The sequence below is a fragment of the Pristiophorus japonicus genome, chromosome 11, assembly GCF_044704955.1.
Source record: "Pristiophorus japonicus isolate sPriJap1 chromosome 11, sPriJap1.hap1, whole genome shotgun sequence".
NCBI lineage: Eukaryota > Metazoa > Chordata > Chondrichthyes > Pristiophoridae > Pristiophorus > Pristiophorus japonicus.
The window spans coordinates 37,549,845-37,571,122 of NC_091987.1; the positions used below are offsets into that span (position 1 = coordinate 37,549,845).

The 21,278-nt window shown below is 45.1% G+C and overlaps 1 protein-coding gene across 12 annotated transcripts in view; it reads left to right on the top strand.

The window, feature by feature from the left end:
• dmd (dystrophin) overlaps window positions 1-21,278 on the top strand; it is a 2,299,423-nt gene that overhangs the window by 2,030,250 nt on the left and 247,895 nt on the right. For all 12 annotated transcript variants that reach the window (XM_070893344.1, XM_070893337.1, XM_070893339.1 and 9 more), the window contains 2 exons: window positions 6,302-6,422; window positions 10,605-10,873. In XM_070893344.1, the coding sequence (XP_070749445.1) occupies window positions 6,302-6,422; window positions 10,605-10,873 (390 nt within the window). The remainder of the gene's footprint in view (window positions 1-6,301; window positions 6,423-10,604; window positions 10,874-21,278) is intronic.

Below are 21,278 nucleotides of genomic sequence, written 5' to 3' on the forward strand. Positions count from 1 at the left end.
AATTCTGAGATGTACAGGAACAGAAAAGGCATCCACTCCATTAATGTGTTGCTTGTGTGTGACGACATGCATCGCATCATGTCAGTTGATGCAAGCTACCCCTGGAGCATCCATGATGCGTTCATCCTATGTGAGAGCGTTATATCTGCCATGTTTCAGCAACAGCCAGAAGGGCAGAGCTGGCTACTGGGAGACAAAGGGTACGGCCTCACCACCTGGCTCATGACGCCCCTCGGCGTAACCCATACGGAAGCTGACTGGGAATACAATATGTCAAGCATTGTGACGTGCAGCATAATGGAGAGGATAATTGGAAACTTGAAACAGCGTTTCTGATGCTTGGACCATTCCAGAGACTACTTGCAATACTCCCCTGAGATTGTCGGTCAGTTGTGTGCTGCATGCTGCATAACTTAGCCATCATGAGGCAGCAGCAGCTGGTAGTAGAAGACCCACCTGAGGTGAGAGTGGCTGGTGATGAGGAGGAAGATGCAGATGATGAGGACGAGGAAGCCATGCAACTACCTGAACCCGGAGCATGACAGCAGAGCAGGGCGGGCCGTTGTGCCCCTTTAACGATTGCTCGAACCTTGCACCAGCAGCTCAGCTGTGAACGCTTTGCTGCCTGAAGGCTCAACGGCAACTATTCCACATGGACCATGTTTACTGTTTGGACCTGTTCCGTAATGTTGTGTTGTGTTAATGGAACAAATGATGGAAATGATTCTTGTTTACTTCAAAAAGTTGTGCTAATAATGGAACAAATAATCAAAATGATTCAGTTATAATTTTAAATATATTTTATTCAAAAGTTTAACAAACATTTGTTTGTACTTAATTTAACTTTAATAAACATATTCTTGTATCAATCTTTAAAGTTTTTACTTAAGATCACTTCCAAACTTTAAGATCACTTACAAACTCTAAGTTCACTTAAAAACTTTAGGATCACTTCCTAACTTTTACTAACTTGTAAATTTACATAACTTTCAAAAAACTTCTGTTTTGAGAACAGTTACAACAGTAACAACAATAATAATAACAACAACAACAGCAGCAGCAAAGAAAGGCTGCACCCATCTCTCCTCCACCTTATACTAAGACCACCCACTGCGCTTGGTCTTGGTGACTCCACCACTCCTGCCCTTAGGCGGTGGCACAGCATTTCTCGGGTCGGTAACAAGCTTATTCTTTCGAACATCTTGGGTAATGTGCACTTCTTGATTGGGGCGGGGGTGGGGGGGTGGTGGCTGGGCGCAGCCGGTAATGTGGAAGGCCCAGCTTGGGCCTCTTCAGAGGCTCGTCTGGGGATTAGAGTGGGAGTGGCAGTTCATTCTGTCAATGGGCGCTGACTGATATATTCCTTCCCTCATGTTCCTGGACAGCATTCCCATTTCTCGTGAGAGTGTTGTTACTTCTGCCGACAGTCCCAATGCCTCATCACCCACCCCACTGATGTTGTCCCAGGAGTGATCGGGTAAGGTCAGTGCTCTCCGCACTCATTGCCATCATCTGAACCACATCTGTTAGATCCTGTACCTTAGGAGAGCGCTGTCGAGCTCTCTTTCCCCTCCTCACCCTGGGTGTGCCTCGCTGCACCTCACTGGGACCCGCAGCCTCGAACGGTGGGACCCTGGGTGTGCCTCGCTGCACCCCACAGGAATCCCCAGCCTTGGGAAACCATGGAATCTCCCACCAACGCTCAAACCACTCAGGGAAGGGGCTGGCACCTCAATGGGTGGCACCTGCACCTCCTCCAAAGTGAGTACAACAGTGGGGACTTCATCCATCCCCTCCCTATCCCCCTCATCCCCATGCTTTTAGTCTGGAAGGTGGGATTGGAAGATGTTCTCCTCTTCAGACTTGTCCTCGTCTGAATAATCTTCTGCATTGTCAAAGTTGGCCTCAAGTTCTGTAAAATATAACAGAACTAACCAATGGTTAGCAGCAGAGGAGAGGGCAGGGTGGGTGACATGAGTAGGCACGCACAGCGCAGGCAGCAGGCTCATTTGAAGGACCACGATGAATGATAGCACATTGCATCAACCAAAGTGTAGCTGAGGGAGACATCCCCATGAACCGAAGCATGGCAAGCCCGCGCAGTTAGCAAAGCCAGACTGTGGAATTTGCAGGACTTGCCCTCTTCCTCGAGTGTGGGCCCAGCTTGTGCAGTGGTGCAAGAGATAGTCTGACTCCATTTACTTCAGTGTCAGTTTGGGTCTTAACACCTAATTTAACAACACACAAGTTCAGCGCCAGCGCGAGGTAGAAACTGTAGTGTGAGCCCATGCCTAATTAAATTGTGAGGGTCGCTGCATTGATGGGTCCAGGCAGGACCCTCAAAGCAGCGACCCTCTCTTCCAAGGGTGTCAGTGGGTGCAGATTTGCCGATCCTCCTCCTGTTCGAGTTCTTTTTCGTTGCTTGTGTGCCACTTTCCTCTGCAAAGACAAAAATATAACTTTTTAGAGAGTGTGTCTTTCTGCTAGGTGGAACATATACAGATGGTCACATTTACAATTGCAATTCCATTGAAAAATGAAAATATTACTTACACTTACTTCTTGACCAAGATCCTGCCACTTTTTTTTGCCCTGGCCTCCAGATCTCGGGGTGGTCACCATTACACAGTAATCTTCTGCAAGTTGGTTCCAGCGTTTCTTCATTTCTTTGGGTGGAACTTTTATGTGACCTCTGCTGGTGTCCAGCTCTTGCCTTCCGCCCTCAATCACAGTAACTAGTGCCCCCACTTCATTCTGTAAAAGATTCTTGGTCCTTGCGCCACGTTGCATCTTGTATTTCAGCTCCAATTTTTCCAAAGATAATTAAAGTTCTCACACACACAACTGGCTCTTTAAAAATGGCCGATTGCAGACCGGGAGCTGTACTATGCATGCGCGCCCATAGGAATCATATCAAAAACGTCATTTTTATTTTATGCGCATGCGCAGAAGGGACAGCTTCATTTTTCGGCACAGACATTAGTCTCCACCCCCCGAGGCTACAGGACAGGCTGCGCGGCGCCAATTTAAAAAAATAGAGCGGGGAAATTTGGCACATTTATTTTTGGAGCAGTTCTGGCCTAGAAAAACGGGCGTAACTCTGGCAAAATGCCAAAAAAAACGGCTTTGGGCAAAATTGAGCCTCAAGAGTTCGGGACAAAAGCTGAAATACCTCAAATAGGAAACTTTATTATGGATTAAGTATGGAATGGAAGCTATGTGCTCTACATTGATCAATGCCAGTAAACCCTTTCAAGAAAAATTGCCTACTGCTATATTCACACTCCAACTGTAGCATGAATGTAGCAGCTTTGCACCAATTCTGTAGTTATCATGTAAATGCAGCCTGAATCCACAAGGCGAAGGTACGACCTGACACTGACATGATGCAGAATGAGTCTCCCTGTAGGAGATAGTCTGACTCCACTTACTTCAGTGTCAGTTTGGGTCTTAATACCCAATTTAACAACACACAAGTTTAGCGTCAGTGCGAGATAGAAACTGTAGTGTGAGCCCATACCTAATTAAATTGTGAATTGGCTGAAAGAGAGAAATAATTTCTTGCAAGAGGCTAAAACAGTTGTGGACAGGAATTTCCTAATACAAGCTATTCCACACTGGGGAGAGACGGCATCTGTTGAATATTGACAAAAGATCCGGGGCTGGAGTTTTGGCCTTCTACTGCCCCTCTTAGCGCCCCGGAGGGGCGGCGATGGCGGCGGAAAGCACTTGCGCCTGGGTGGCCAGCTCCAAGCCGGCATCGACAGGGCGCGGAGCAGTACCGCCCAGAAGTGGCGAGCCGGTGTGGAACGCCCCTGGTTGCGACACCAGCTCGATTTTTGGTTGCCACCCAACCCTTAGCATGTCCTGGTGGGAATGCCTGTGAAAGCAGGCATTCCCAGCTGTAGCGGCCACAGTGAGGTAAGTAATGTCAGCCTCACGTAAGTGTGATTGTTTAAAAATATATATTTTTTGTGATTTATGTTGTGATGGCTTAAGCTATGTATTGGGAATGTTTTTCGTGGGGTTTTTGTTCCCCCCCAGGCCTCTGTTATTGCGTTCCGAGGCTGGCTCTATCACTTGGGATATTCCCTTGCTCAGTCGGCCTAGTGCCCTAAAAGAAGCATGCAATGCCTCCCTCCGTGCCCCACTCCAAACTCTGGGCCCAGCTGGTGAATTTTGCAGCAGTAGACGCAAACCATTTGCCGGTGCAAAATTTACCGTTCTGCCCGGGACACCACCCCAACTGAGACCCGACCAAATTTCTCACCTGCATATTGAATGCTGATAGCTGGGTTTTGTGTTGATTTGGCTGTAATTTTCCTGAGTAATATGTTTCGAAAACATGTTTCTTTTTTCTTAATTTTCTCCCCTCCCTTCCAAAATAAGTTGGCCAGAATGTTCTGAAAATTTTCAGGGTAACTGCAATGCAAGAGCAGTGTGGTGCTGTATTTTTTGCGAAGAAATTTGAGTGCAACTGATTTGCGCCGGATTTACGTTGAAACATTGGATCGTGCAAATTTCCTCGATCGTTTGCAAAGCTTTGAATGATAAAACTCTGCTGCTCATTTACATAACTCCGACTCCACGCAAGAGACCACTCATTCGAGTTTGTGCATTTACATCAATAATGCACTGGTGTAGATTTCCGCCCAAATATTTAGGCAGAGTAGGGCCCAAACTCACCTGGTATCAGAGATTCCTGCAGTTTGATAGTGATTTTCTTCACAATTTTCTTTTAATTTATCTTACCGAGACCTGCACGATGCTTAACCAAAGGCTGTCTCAGTGGACCCAAAATGTTTTTACCCCCATTCTGCCACACACTAAGTCCTAAGCAGCTGGAATAGTGTTTTCAATGGGCATAATAATGGGAAACAAAGAGTAGCATCAGAGACAAGAGACTCTGAGAGTGAAGTGCCAAGGCAGAAGACAGCAGCCCACTTGATATTACACCTACTGGTGACATTGTATTAGCCCTTGTTTTACGCTGGTTTTTAAGGCCAGGGTAGGAAAATAAAATCTGCAGGAAATTTGGGCGTAAATTTCATTGGCAAGATTGCCCTAAAGCCTTAGAATCATAGAATCATAGAGTGGTTACAGCACGGAAGAAGGCCATTCGGCCCGTTGAGCCCATGCTGATTCTCAGCTAGTCCCACTCCCCTGCCCTTTCCCCGTAGCCCTGCAATTTATTTTCCTTCAAATACTTACCCAACTCCCTTTTGAAAGATAAAATTGAGTCTGCCTCCACCACACTTTCCGGCAGTGCATTCCAAATTTTAACCATTCACTGCATAAAATCATTTTTTCTTGCATCGTCTTTGGTTCTTTTGTCAATCATCTTAAACCTGTGTCCTCTGGTTCTCGACCCTTCTGCCAATGGGAACAGTTTCTCTCTATCTACTCTGTCCAAACCCCTCATGATTTTGAACACCTCTATCAAATCTCCTCTCAATTTTCCCTGCTCCAAGGAGAACAGCCTCAACTTCTCCAGTCTATCAATGCAACTGAAGTCCCTCATTCCTGGAATCACTCGTAAATCTTTTCTGCACCTTCTCTAAGGCCTTCATGTCCTTCCTAAAGTGTGGTGCCCAGATTTGGACTCAATACTCCAATTGGGGCGGTTCCACACATGCCATAAGCCCACTGGTACAACACGCAACTGGTCACTCTTATATGAACAGAGACAGTGAATGTCAACAGGCCATTTGACTACAGAGGAGATCACAGCTGAGCCTGATCCTGTCCCGGGCAAATTAATAAGAACAAGGATTTAAACTTTATATGTGGCCTGCAAAGACAAGAAGCTTGAACACATCTGTCCTACAAGAAGCTTTGTACCTCTTTCCAGTTGGGTACAGAATGTGGCACAAGGGGTGTCATACCTGCTAACCATGGTGCTGAGTATGGCATCAAAATGACACCTTTTTGATGTAGAGTGTGGCATGAAACCAATCGGCCATACAGTGTTACTATGAGAATTACATAGCAAGGGGACGAGTGAGACATGAAACTTAAACAGATTCAGCTGCTCCATTAACTTTTAGTTTGGAAAACTCCACATTAAAAAAAGTTCAATTTGAACTATTATTGACATTGTTATTTGGAAGGTTTTATCCCCATCAGATTACATTCTGCAGAAAGTTTTCCAATATGTTTGGTATTGTATAGTTATATAACGTGGGCTACAAAATACACAATGTAATACATCTGCAGTGGTACAATTCCTGCAGTTTCAGTTGTATTTCTCTGCTGCTGTGGCTGATGACTTATTTTCAATACTGTGCTATACTGCTTCTAGACTTTCAAGCGGGAGTTGAAGGCTAAGGAACCAGTGATCATGAGTGCATTGGACACAGTGCATCTGTTCTTGGCTGAGCAGCCTATTGAAGGACCTGAAACTCTTTTGTCATCACCGAAAGGTAATTATTCGAACTTGTGTCCAGAATCCCAGTAATTGGTTAATTACTATTCAGTCACTGCAGTATTATTTGGGGACAGTTATGCTTGATTACAGATCTCTTAATTATATGATAAGGCTCCGTGTTCTCCCCAGGCCCAAATACATGGGATTAAATAATTTGATATCCTTGCTGCTCCAGACTATTTTGAAAGAATAACTTGAGATAGTTATTTGGAGGGTTTTGATAGATTAAGTGAATGGATTTCAATGTAAGCAAATGTGAGGTTATCCACTTTGGACCTAAAGAGGTATGTGATTCTTACTGAAATATAAGTGAGACTTGACAACTGCATCACCCAAAGGATTTTATTTGGTACCTGGGGGTGTTTTATTTTTCATTTTAAATTTAAATGCGTTTTTGTTGAGTCAAGTGACTGGTCCTAAGCTTGATTCGTGTAGCCTGTGGGGAGAAATTGGGTGCATTTGCGCCTCCCCTTAGCATCTCCGAGAGGCGCAAATGAGTTAACGACCGGGTGCGGCGCTGTTAATGACTCCCGCCTCACGATTTTAACCATGCTTCAGCTGATTTTAAATGGCAGAAGTATCCACTCTCATCAGACCTTGGATTTAATTTGAATATTCCATCTCTTCACAAAAATGTTGCAAAATATTAATACATTTTGTAAGATTATGTTAGTATTTACTTGTATCATAATCATCTAGTGCTATATTCAAAATTAATAACAATAAACAACTAATTAAACTGTGCACTATAAATAAAAGAATATTTAGGTTAAGTCCATGGTGTAGGTCAAACATCTCACAGCAATAATCCCAATTGAGTGGAAGCACTTTTTCACCAGACCCTTTCTATTGACATTCATCTCCCTTTTCTCAATATCCGTGTCTGTACATCTGAAGTAGCAGATGCTGGCTGATGTATCCCAAAGGTGGCTGACCTACTCATGCACATACAAGCTATCAATGCGAAACCTTGTAATAACCACCAACCAGCAATCTGTTACTTGATTTGGTATGTATGGTGCAATAAAATTATTTTATGCTACCGCGGTTGGTGTAGCAAAATGTTCCACACAGAGTGATAGAATTTGGATTCACGATTGCAAATTGCCAGAAGACAAGTTCCTCGGCGAGAACATCGGTGGGTAGCAATAAATGCAGCCAATGCACCATCACTCAAGGATCATCAATTGGTGTATCTCTTCGGTACCTCCTCGCCAACCATCCCAGAGCAACATTGCAAAGGCCTGAGAGCAGCACATTATTATGTCCTCCTTGGCAGAGGAGCTCAAGTGTAGAAGATAAAATGATCAAAGGGCTCTTAGCGGCAAAGTGAATTACACCCTGCTCTTTTCCTTCTGGGACGTGGATTTGAATGCAGCCCAGATGGACGGGATAAGTCTCCCCTTTGTGCAGCTCCTTCTAGTCTAAGTGAAATGAGCTTGAATAATAACCAGTTCCTAGGGAGTACAAGTCCACAGCACAAAACTGCCCTTAATTTGGTGTTAATTGGCAGCAGATTGTCACTGTCACACAGAAAGACAGCTGCTGTTTCTTTGTTAAATCGTCAACAATAGGCGTGAGTTGTTGGAAGCATGAAACTCTCATGCTTACCGTCAGACTGGAAAATACACATGAAGAATAGCCACTGGGCTAAGGTACCTGAGGTGCTTGGTGTCTGCGCAAAGGTAGGCCACCAAAAGTCAGCACCTTCAGGCGAGATGTGGAGAAAAACTGGCAACAAAAATGTTGGAAATGTGGAAACTATAATTTAAATGATATCAGTTGTGCGTGGTTTCCTTTTTTCAATTTACCCGCTATAAAAGCGACAGGAAGGTGCCACGACCTCTGCACTTCATTTTAATGATCTTCAAACCTGGGAGTGCAACTTACACACCAATATGATCTTCCAATTCTGCTAGCCAGCTGGTGCAGCTGAATCCCACAGTAAAAGGATTTCTTCAGCTCCGTCACGGCATCGGGCTCAATAATTTGTTCACGCCGGCTAGTCTGATGATGTCATCACCACTCATGGTTTCAGTAAATTTGCACTTTAAGAGAATATTTTGGCAGGTTCAGATTCCAAGATAACAAACGATGAAGCTATTTCAGAGCAGCTGTATTGGCCACTGGATAGATTGGGCTTCAGCCGTTGCCACTGCAGATTATTGAGATGTGGATTTCATGGGAATGCTTTTATAAACTTGTTTGTTGCCAGTTTTTCTCCCCATCTCAACTGAAGGTGCTGACTCATGCAGGCCTATCTTTCCACAGACTCCAGGCACCTCCTGGTACCTTACCCGAGTGGCTAGTTTTCATGTATTAATCCAGGAAAAGACTGTTGGCATGCTATTCAATTGTACATGGCATCACATCCGAGCTTGGTCCTTTCCTCATCCAAATCCATACATATACAATTTCCAGTCGCTGCAGAGTGATCAAGAGTGAGAACCCTGATTAAGATTTCATCTACCCTGCCCAGGACTATTAAGAGAATCCTACTGCAATCAAACATCTTGTGCTTTTGGCTTCAGGGTTTAAGGCTTAAAAAATAAAACAAGTGGAATACCCTCCACTAGACCCCTGTAGTTAATGTAATCATATGTGGCCCACTCATTAGTTGGCACACGGATATGCCCCTCTGCCTCACAAGATTGACCATTCTTGTGGAAGATCATAAAGATTCATTGCATCCCATAGACCAATTTGACCGGCTAATGTTCACCTCAACAACATACCAACAAAATGAAGAGCTGGTTCAGTACATAGCTGTGAGGACTTGTGCTACATTGTTCGGTCGGTGTGAAGCTATGAAATAGATCTGATCAGAATTTTATGGGTAGATTTTGCAAGTTAGTCTCTCCTGGCACAGAGCTCTGTGGGACAGAAAGATATATTATGAATTTTGATTGGCACTCAATGCGGCCCATAATGCATAGAAAATTGGGCAGGTGTGCTGATCTCTGCGCCAAATTCCCGATATGCCTCTCTGTCTTGCAAAGCTCTTGAGCTGGAAGCACTAAATTATAAATGTTAACCCTGCAAGCCAGTAAGTATCACCTGATTATATAATCCAGCAATAAAAGTGAACTAATTCCTTGCCGTGATGTATAATCTTATAACCGCATCCTTTTTCCGAAATGTAATGTGAAGCCAGCTCAAAGTAGCTTCCATTTATATAGTGTAATGACCCAAAGTGCTTCACAGAAGTGCAATCTAAAAATGGACACCCAGCCATAGAAGTAGACCTTAGGAATGGTGACTAATAAGCTTGATCAAAGGGATGGGTTTTAAGGAGGAGAGGGAGGTGCAGAGAGGATAGTATCATATTTACTGGCATTAATTCCCATTCCTTTCATGAGCGTTAGGGGCCAAAATTGTCTCTTTCTATAAGGCCCGTGGCAGCCTGAAAGCGGCAGCCACAGGTCGGTGCTGACTGGCCGTGGAGGGGCCATCACTTTGTATATTGCCCTCCTTTAGTTCTGGAACGGTGTAGGAGACAGCCCTGCCCACTTTCCTGTGGCGTCATGCACACACCAACCCCTTACCAACTGGCAGCGACCCCTTTTCCGAAATTGCCCCGTGGAAAGTTGCCCCGGGAGAGCAGTGTCGCCGGTCGGTGCTCCCGACAGTTTTTTCTGTCGGTACCCTTTTTGTGGCTGGGTGGCGCGGCCGCCCTTAAAGAGAATGTGGCACTGCCAGTGACTCCATTTTATTGTCGGCCGACTGCCAGGTCAGGACGACAGTTATGCCCGCGGGCCACCAACAGGCAGCCTAACACCCCCTCTTCGGTGCCAGACCACTGGTCCGGCTGAAACCCTCCCTGGTGGCCCAGTGTTTGCCACTAAAGTGGCTGCGGAATTCGCAGCGGCCCTCCCCTTTAACTGATGGGGAGGGATGTTGTGATGCGCCAGCATGCTGATGTCATCAGCGCGGCGCTGATGAGTTGGAGTGTTGGCCACTCCGATCCACTCCCACGTCTGCACCGCTCGTGGCGGCTACTCCGACCCGACCACACTTCAGCCCCTCTCCCCACACCAACAACGCTCTGACCAGAAACATAAACCAAAGGCCTGAAAATCGCCGGAGTGTCCGCCCCACGCATTGGGGCAGACGGAGCACCTAAAAGAACCGTTGCCTCCTTAGTATCTTAACCGAATTCTGCTTCCTGTTTATGCAGTGAAAAAACCTGAAGAGAATGTCCGGAATGCTGCCAGAGTCATTCGTAAGCACGCCGAGGAGGTGAAAATGGAGTGGGACAAGCTGAGTACGCGTTCAGTTGATTGGCAGAAACGTATAGATGAGGCCCTGGAAAGGCTCCTGGAATTACAAGATGCAATGGATGAATTGAACCTCAAACTGAGACAGGCCGAAGCTATCAGAGATACATGGCAACCCGTGGGGGACCTGCTGATTGACTCGCTGCAGGACCATATTGAAAAAGTCAAGGTAAATGGCAACAAATTAACATGCTTGAGTTCATTGTCCCATTGCATTCAAATCTCTCACAGTTCACAAAACTACTAATGTTTGACAGAATCCACTAAATACCATTTATATCTTGTACAATGGTCATGTCAATTGGAGGTCCCATATGATTTTGCTATTGGTCTAGTTCCATCAAAGCTGTATTTCCAACAACAGCTTCTGATCTTTTTATTGAACGTTTGGGAGGTACAAATGGAGGGAAAATTCTTTGCATGTTACTGTGAACAATAGCTAGAAAATGCAGCCTTTATTTCCCTTGAGCATCAGAATTGAATATTCCTGATCAATTTTGACAGGATGCAGAGTAAAGCTTCCTGAGATTGAAGGGGGAGTCAGGGATCCACGGTGGTAGCACAGCTCTTTTCATCTTTGAGATGTAATTTCAAAAGGCTGATTTTAAAGAATTGCACTCCCAGCAGTGAGCCTCGCCCAAAGGACATTGTGGGCTCACCTCTGTGTGATTATCTGTTAGAATTTGTAAAATTGTCCCTCAAATCTGGTACAGCTGCATTGGGTGGGGGGGGGGTGGTGGATTTTAACCCCTCTCACGATGGGCAGGTGGGATCAGCCAGATCAGGCAGACGTGCTTTTTAGAGCATGGCTTGTCAACCAGGAGTAGCATGAGTGCTTCCCCCATCCCCAAACCTGTGATCCTGAGCCTTCTGCCACATGATCTTCCCCTCCCGAAAATCAGCTCGATCTCTCCTTATACCCTTTGAGGAGGTGAGAAGGGCTGAATTCATCAGTTAAGTGTATTTACAGCACTGCTTATGGGCCAAGAGGAGTAGGAACATTTCCTCCAGCCCCTATAAGCTTACCTGTAAACATGCCCCCACCTTCACGATCCGTCCAGACCGAGCCTCCCCACCCCCCCCGCCCCCGCGATCACGAACCCCCCATCATGATCCTTGATCTCCCCCAATCCCCCGCAATCACCGAACCTCCCCGTGATCACTGACCCACCGCAATCACCGACACCCCCATCTCTGACTCTCCCTCCAAACCCCCATCTTTCCCCCTCTCAATCTCCAATCCACCTCCAATCGCTCCCTGACCCGCCACGATCTTTGACCTTCCCAATCACACTCTAGCCACCCACACGATCTCTACCCCCAACAACCACTAAAGCGACCCGCTCCTAGACTACGACCTTGTGCCGAGAAGAGGGCTCTAATTCAAAAAAATATATGTAGACAAGAGTGGGTAAAGCTCTCAAAAAGACTTATAGAACAATACAGCACAGAAGAAGGCCATTCAACCCATCCAACAGGCAGCCAAGCCTGTCAACGAGGTTGCCTTCCAGGCAGGGAATCTGTTTTTAAAAAAACACGCACGCTGTAGAGTTAAAACTTCACGGTATTCGTCCCAACGAAAACGTCTCCCTCCCCCCACCCCCACCGCCCTGCTTCGAAACCCCGCCCCAGTGAAAATCAGGGCCCTTGGCTCCCTTACTGAGGTCCACTGGTGGTAGGCATCATGCATCAGCTTATATTCCTGTGTGAGCCATGAAATGCTGATCAACAGCAGGAGGCATCACAAAAATCATAAATTATAAATTTTAAAATAGAACCGAGATAGGTAGCTTACACTCAGGTTCTGTTCAACAAAAACAGACAGTACAACAGTGCTATTGACATTCATTCAGTAGTGTCACTCCCATTTTTTTAAATTTTCCTTTCTATATTCCCTTCACTTCTCCCAAAGTTAATGTCTGATACTGCATGGTACCTGCAACTATCTAGTACCTCGCCTGTGTGACCATTCTCCATGAGTAAAACTATACAGTGAGTGTCATCGGGCTATTCAGCATTGAGGGCAAGGAGGAGATATCACAGCTGAGCAGATCTCGTCATGACTCGAACATCCTCGACTGCACTTTCTAGCCGGCGTCTCTGAATAGAAATGAAGAGTAAGGAACCCTGGCTTATTATTTTCCTCTTGGGATTTTGAAGCCAAATGCAGTCCCTTGACTATTGCCTCAGCTCGGATCAACTAACTCAGCATAGAGGAAGGATCAAACCTGGGTCCTTCTTGCTTTTTGTTCTTTTTTACGCAGCGAATTGTTACAATGTGGAATGCACTATCTGGAAGGGTGTGGAAGCAGATACAGTAGTAACTTTCAAAACGGAATTGGATATATACTTAAAAAGATGACATTTGTAGGACTATGAGGAAAGCGTGGGACTAATTGCACTCTTTCAAAGAGCTGGCACAGACACGATGGGCTGAATGGCCTCCTGTGCTGTATTCTATAAGCCTTTGTGAGAGCTTTGCCCACTCTTGTCTCCATATATTTCTTTGAATGATAGCCCTCTTCTCGGAACATACTGCTTTCCAAAACAGCAAGTTATCCAGAGATTTGGGTATTCAGTTCGTGTAACCTGTAAATTATATATGTATAGCCATGGCCCAATGACAGATTTTTAGCGGGGGGGCTATTCTAATCACTTCTGTTCATTTTGAACAGGAACCATTGAAAAATAATCTCTGTTCCTTATTTTATAATCTATTATTAATATTCCCCTAAAATGTATCATTATTCAAGCATGAAATGAACCATTACCCAAGATTACTTTATTGGGCTCATTAGGTCCCAAAATATTATTTCTTTAATGTATCTGGTGACAGCAACTTGAAAGAATTTTCCAAGTTTTATGGGGTTGTTTAATGTAAACATATTACATTAAATGAGCAGATGATAGTCAATGAGACAAATGACTCTCGCAGCAAGACTATTATTGTCAACAACTAGGTTGAAGTTTCATAGGAACAATGTACATTGGCACTTCTAATGCTCCTTCCACTGCTTTACTAAATCAAGCCATTGAGGTGTTTGTCATTAATAAGATTTTAGAAGACTCATTTAGGTAGTGCTGCTATCAGGTATTCAGGTACCATAACAGCAATTTTATTGGAGCATAAGCGAGTCAATGAACGAAATAGAATCAATTTATCAAGTTCATGAGAAGGCACACTATAATTAGTCAGGGACACAGGGAGAGTCCCACAGAATAAAAATGAGACTGACTCATTAGTTAGGTTGTTGCTTGACTTTGAACACAGAATTTCCAACTGATGAAACAAGAGTAATTCGACTCAGCGCTTGTAAATCTGATTTAACAGAAAAACATGCTTAAGTAGGCATGTAAACAAACTGGATTTGTTTCCAGAATTGTTAACAATTAACATGAAAACAGCACTGAAACCCATAAAGCATATATTATGGGACTTGTTTGACTATTTTCATCGAGTAATCATCACGCAGTTTTCAATTTCATTTAAGTTAAAATCGTAAACAGATAGAAGGGGGATGTTGTCTAGCACTGAAGTCTTTGAAGTTGTTGTATCACAGTGCTATCTCCGACATACTGCGATGTCTTGTTATCAAGGCCCAGTCTTAGTAATGCTCCAACATAGAGCAGAATGGAGTGATAGACTTGGGTATTCACTTGTAGTTTCCCACATGTTAAGCATGTGGTTTCAAATGTGCCACTCTGGGCAGTTACTGAAATGACATCAGGCAATTCCCCCATAAAAAGGGGAATCAGTAGTAGTTCGATTAAAACTATTAGCCCCATGGCTTTCGCTTTTGCACTGTGCATCTTCGGGATAGCCCTTTTTAACAGCATTCCCTTATTTTTTCTCACTGAATAATAAGCGAAGAGGACACCCCTGCTCAGTCTTAGTTCTGGTGACATCACTCAGTGGAACAAGCCATAGATGGAATCTCATAAAGCAGCTGGTCTGCTCAACGGGAGGTGGGCTGCAGGTGGCCTCTGACTCTGTAATGAATACTATTGTCTTAAAGTAAGAAAAGGGTTAATTGACGAACTTTTTTTTAATTTCCAATTTACGGCTGTGCAAATGACCCTGAGCTGAATTTACATAAGTATTTCTGAGTCAGAAGATTATGGGATCAAACCCAACTCCAGGACTTGAGAACATAATCTAGATTGACATTTCAGTGTAGTACTGAAGGAATATTGCATTGTTGGGGCTCCCATTTTTCAGATAAGTGTTAAACCAAGGCCCTATCTACTTCTTGAGGTGGATGTAAAATATTCCATGGACCTTTTGTGAAGAAGAGCAGGAATTTGCACAGTTTCCTGCCTGAAAACTTCTCCCACAATCAACTTGTCTGTGGAATGGGGTGTCCAAGAAAAGGGGAGATAGTCCAGTCTGGGGCGATCTCTCCTCCTGCTCTCAAATGGAAACATATTGTCCAGAAAGGCAAACAAGACTTTCTCTGGATTCTGCCGACTGTTGAAACTGTTCTGTACATTTCCAATTCATAGCACGCGGCAAGTCAGCATGTGTGTGACCGGCTGAACCAGCAGATGGAAGGCTCTCTCGTTACCAGTCCCTTTGTCAAGTTGCAACCGTACCATTATATTGACATCTGAGACAAAAGATTATGCTCAGCATCTAGCTGGGGAAGACAATATAGTGGCAGGCACTGTCCTGAACTACTTGAGGGCAGATGTTTCACTGGAGAGAGTAAATTGTGAGATGACTGAGATTGTCTGGAGCAATGTCACACCCATAGTGACTTTCCCTGAGCTATGATCTGCAAGTGTTAGTCTTCCTGCCTTTAGTTTCAGGGCTGAGGAGGGGATGTCTGGGGATATTTATCCAGGGTTTTCATTCCGGATTATTATTCAGTTGCCTCTGCGAGAAAGTGTGCACGTCTGGCCATTGGATGAAGGCAAAGTCAAGCTTCATTGTGTTGCCCGCAGTTGAATAGCCTGATGGTATTTGGGATGCCCAGGGTCCTGCTGAATGGGCATTAAACTGTCATTGACTCTGTAGGAGTATCATAGAATAGTTACAGCACAGAAAGAGGCCATTTGGCCAGTCGAGTGCAAGAGCACTTCAGCTAGTCCCACTCCCCCGCACTTTCCCATAGCCCAAAAAATGTTTTTCTTTCAGGTACTTATCCAAATCCTTTTTGAGAAGGGAGAACATTAAAAAGTATATTGTGAATGGAACATCTGAATGAAAGTCGCTGGTGCTTTTATATAGTCTGCATTTTTTGATCTTCATCGACAGCAAGATTTACTGCAGGGCTTCATTCCGCCTTTTACTTGCAGTGTGTGCCAGCAGCGCTAGGCTCTGCTGTAGAATGTTGAGGCCCAGTTGCTGAGTCAGTGGATATGTAGGGTATGAACTCCGTGGGGCTGAAATTGCTCTCAGCGGAAAATTGGGAAGGGCAATTCGAATTATCAGGAAATTGACTGCCCGGCGGCAATCAGAGGGAAGAGCTGGAAAATTCATCTCTTTAACTCTGGCACCGCCTCCCAGCACTTTGGGGCACTGTTTCAGGCGGTGTAGGGGTGGGTTTGTGTCAGGAGCAGGGTAGTGTCCATAGAAACATAGAAAATAGGTACAGGAGTAGGCCCTTCGAGCCTGCACCGCCATTCAATGAGTTCATGACTGAACATGCAACTTCAGTACCCCATTCCTGCTTTCTTGCCATACCCTTTGATCCCCCTCGTAGTAAGGACTACATCTAACTCCTTTTTGAATATATTTAGTGAATTGGCCTCAACAACTTTCTGTGGTAGAGAATTCCACAGGTTCACCACTCTCTGGGTGAAGAAGTTTCTCCTCATCTCGGTCCTAAATGGCTTACCCCTTATCCTTAGACTGTGACCCCCTGGTTCTGGACTTCCCCAACATTGGGAACATTCTTCCTGCATCTAACCTGGTTAAACCCGTCAGAATTTTAAACGTTTCTATGAGATCCCCTCTCATTCTTCTGAACTCCAGTGAATACAAACCCAGTTGATCCAGTCTTTCTTGATATATCAGTCCCGCCATCCCGGGAATCAGTCTGGTGAACCTTCGCTGCACTCCCTCAATAGCAAGAATGTCCTTCCTCAAGTTAGGAGACCAAAACTGTACACAATACTCCAGGTGTGGCCTCACCAAGGCCCTGTACAACTGTAGTAACACCTTCCTGCCCCTGTACTCAAATCCCCTCGCTATGAAGCCAACATGCCATTTGCTTTCTTAACTGCCTGCTGTACCTGCATGCCAACCTTCAATGACACCAGGTCTCATTGCACCTCCCCTTTTCCTAATCTGTCACCATTCAGATAGTAGTCTGTCTTTCTGTTTTTACCACCAAAGTGGATAACCTCACATTTATCCACATTATACTTCATCTGCCATGCATTTGCCCACTCACCTAACCTATCTAAGTCATTCTGCAGCCTCATAGCATCCTCCTCGCAGCTCACACTGCCACCCAACTTAGTGTCATCTGCAAATTTGGAGATACTATATTTAATCCCCTCGTCTAAATCATTAATGTACAATGTAAACAGTTGGGGCCCCAGCACAGAACCTTGCGGTACCCCACTAGTCACTGCCTGCCATTCTGAAAAGTACCCATTTACTCCTACTCTTTGCTTCCTGGTCTGCCAACTAGTTCTCAATCCGCGTCAGCACACTACTCCCAATCCCATGTGCTTTAACTTTGCACATTAATCTCTTGTGTGGGACCTTGTCAAAAGCCTTCTGAAAGTCCAAATATACCACATCAACTGGTTCTCCCTTGTCCACTCTACTGGAAACATCCTCAAAAAATTCCAGAAGATTTGTCAAGCATGATTTCCCTTTCAGAAATCCATGCTGACTTGGACCTATCATGTCACCTCTTTCCAAATGCTTTCCTATGACATCCTTAATAATTGATTCCATCATTTTACCCACTACCAATGTCAGGCTGACCGGTCTATAATTCCCTGTTTTCTCGCTCCCTCCTTTTTTTAAAAGTGGGGTTACATTGGCTACCCTCCACTCCATAGGAACTGATCCAGAGTCGATGGAATGTTGGAAAATGACTGTCAATGCATCCGCTATTTCCAAGGCCACCTCCTTAAGTACTCTGGGATGCAGACCATCAGGCCCTCGGGATTTATCGGCCTTCAATCCCATCAATTTCCCCAACACAATTTCCCGACTAATAAGGATTTCCCTCAATTCCTCCTCCTTACTAGACCCTCTGACCCCTTTTATATCCGGAAGGTTGTTTGTGTCCTCCTTAGTGAATACCGAACCAAAGTACTTGTTCAATTGGTCTGCCATTTCTTTGTTCCCCATTATGACTTCCCCTGATTCTGACTGCAGAGGACCTACGTTTGTCTTTACTAACCTTTTTCTCTTTACATATCTATAGAAGCTTTTGCAGTCCGTCTTAATGTTCCCTGCAAGCTTCCTCTCGTACTTTATTTTCCCTGCCCTAATCAAACCCTTTGTCCTTTTCTGCTGAGTTCTAAATTTCTCCCAGTCCCCGGGTTCGCTGCTATTTCTGGCCAATTTGTATGCCACTTCCTTGGCTTTAATACTATCCCTGATTTCCCTTGATAGCCACGGTTGAGCCACCTTCCCTTTTTTATTTTTACGCCAGACACGGATGTACAATTGTTGTAGTTCATCCATGCGGTCTCTAAATGTCTGCCATTGCCCATCCACAGTCAACCCCTTCAGTATCATTCGCCAATCTATCCTAGCCAATTCACGCCTCATACCTTCAAAGTTACCCTTCTTTAAGTTCTGGACCATGGTCTCTGAATTAACTGTTTCATTCTCCATCCTAATGTAGAATTCCACCATATTATGGTCACTCTTCCCCAAAGGGCCTCGCACAACGAGATTGCTAATTAATCCTCTCTCATTACACAACACCCAGTCTAAGATGGCCTCCCCCCGAGTTGGTTCCTCGACATATTGGTCTAGAAAACCATCCCTTATGCACCATCACGTCACAATGTCCCTCCCCTTCACTTAAAGCGGTGGGACGCTGTGAGGCCTACGTGGAACTGACTGGGGCACCGGGAAGGATTCGGCTGGGCCAAAACGTGATACCGGGCTGCCTATTGGCGGCACAGCCGGACGAGCAGCTGCCATTGTCGGACCGACTCAGGATTCTGCTAACAATTAAAACAAAATAGCGGCCGCGGTGGTGCGCCCTCCCCGTTAAGGGCAGCTGCAACACCCCAGCCACTGGCAGCTTCCCAGCGCATGGGAAGCTGGCGACCGCACTCCCGCGGGGGCAATTTCCCCCGCGAGACGGAAAAGGGGTTTCCGCTGGGCAGTAAGGGGTTTCCGCTGGGCAGTAAGGGGTTTCCGCCAGGCAGTAAGGGGCCGGCACGCCAGGCGGGGCTGAAACAAGGGGTACGGTGAAAATCCGTACTTGCTGCCCCCGACGCGGGGATAAGTCATCCCCGCCACCTGCCCCCGGGCGGAAAGGCCTGACCGCCCCATTACCGCGGTAACCCACAGTCCTTAAAGAGGGAGGTAATATCTCCCCACCCGCCCACCATCTCATCTTTACTTTCATGAACCTGGCTCCCTTAATCCAACAAGGTATTTGTTGGACCCAAAGTAAACGTATCAGATTCCCGAAGGCTCGGTCCAGTGAAAGTCAGACCTTCCTGGCGACCAGCCTCGACAAATTCAGCAGGTTTGCTGCTGGGTTGCCACTGGTTACGTGAGGCCCTCACATCAGTCGCCGGCAGCACTAATATCCCACCAGAACCAATGCAAAGGCAGCTTATTGCGTCCTTGGTTCCCTGAACCTGGGGAGGTCCTTCGTACAGTGGAGCACAGCCGGTGGAGAATGACCTGTGTGCCTCTTATTAGCTGTGCTTTTTTAATATAGGCATGTTTACTGACTCTGCAGGGAAGCAACAAGAGCCTCCAGCACTGAAGGGAGGTTGTGTTCTTTTCCCGTTGCTAAATCTTTTATTTAAGCTGCAGAATTAATAAGTACTAAAACATCATTACGTGCTTCCTACTTGCTGCTGTTAAGTTTTCCAATACAGTCTTCATGAAACTGTCGCCTAGTGTAAAAAGGAGTGACCTTGAACAGGTTAAAATCCCACACTCGTATTCGATTTTGAAGTGAGTAGTAATTTGAGTTGACATGCACCACTGGTGCATCAGATTTAATCAGAATAATAATTTACAGAGCCCAACTAAGTTTACTGTAGTTTATACCCACCTAGAGGAAAGACATGCTAGAATTTTGAGCTGTTTCATTGCACTTAATAGCTTTACAAAATGGGAAAAACAGAACTGTAGTCCTAGTTTCATTTTGTCCAATGCAGTGCATCACATTGCATGTGTTCATTACCAAGTGATCTTTAGGGAATTGGCTGGGGAAAGCTATAAATTGAGCAGATAAATAGGAATCCTAAAACAAATTATTTTTCTATGTAAAATCAGGTATTAAAAAAATGGTCCCATTTTATCTCATGCAGTCAGAGTATGAAAATCAGGCAGGAACCGCAATCCGCTTCGTCAGATCATTGCCAAGTCAGTGAAGGTGAAAATTACCCCCTATATGATTACAGAATCAAATTTACAGTGCATTCAAATTTTTACATAATACAAACTTTGAGATCCAACCCCCTACAGTGAAATGCCTTGCAATATTCTACTGTGCTAAACAAGTTATACAAATGCAAGTCATTGTAAAGTATTTCTGACCAGATTGAAAATGAAGATGATGTTAGTCGCTACATCATTATCACTTTGAAATTTTTTGTCATCCAATTTTCGTCCCCTTTCTCCTTTCCTAAAGGCACAGGGATTACATTGGTATTGGGCGGTAGCCCAAAACTGGCGATAGCGAATCAGCCGCAGTGTTTCTTTTATTTGTTCCTGGGATATGGGCGTCGCTGGCAAGGTCAGCATTTATTGCCCATCCCTAATTGCCCTCGAGAAGGTGGCAGTAAGCCGCCTTCTTAGATCGCAGCAATCCTTGTGGTGAAGGTATTCCCACAGTGCTGTTAGGGAGGAAGTTCCAGGAGTTTGACCCAGCGATAATAAAGGAACAGCGATAGATTTCCAAGTCAGGATGGTGTGTGACTTGGAGGGGAACTTGCAGGTGATGATGTTCCTGTGCGCCTGCTGCCCTTGGCTTGTCCTTCTAGGCGGTAGAGGTCGCGGGTTTGGGGTTTTTTACACCCTGATCAACCACCTTCTCCATTGAACAGTGGAAAGCAATATCTGTCAGAGTGTAAAGTGGGCTGCAGATTCGTTAACACCCGTTTTGCACTATTGCCGAAGGTCAGTTTCACTGCCATGTACTCTTGCTGGTGTATCCCTCAGGGTGGCAATTGTGAGCGTGGGGAATGGGTAGGAGGTACAGTTGATTGCAGCACATCTAGGTTAGGGAGTGAAAATCCTAGTGTGTGTCTGTGAGTGTGTGTAGATGTTGGGTGAGAACAGGATCAGCCTCGGGTGTGATACCCCATCACATTCATGTCAAGACTCCTACATCAATATTGACCATTTGACTAAGGTATCTTAGGCCTCTTTTGCATGTTTCTTTATTCTCTCCAAAGGGGGACCA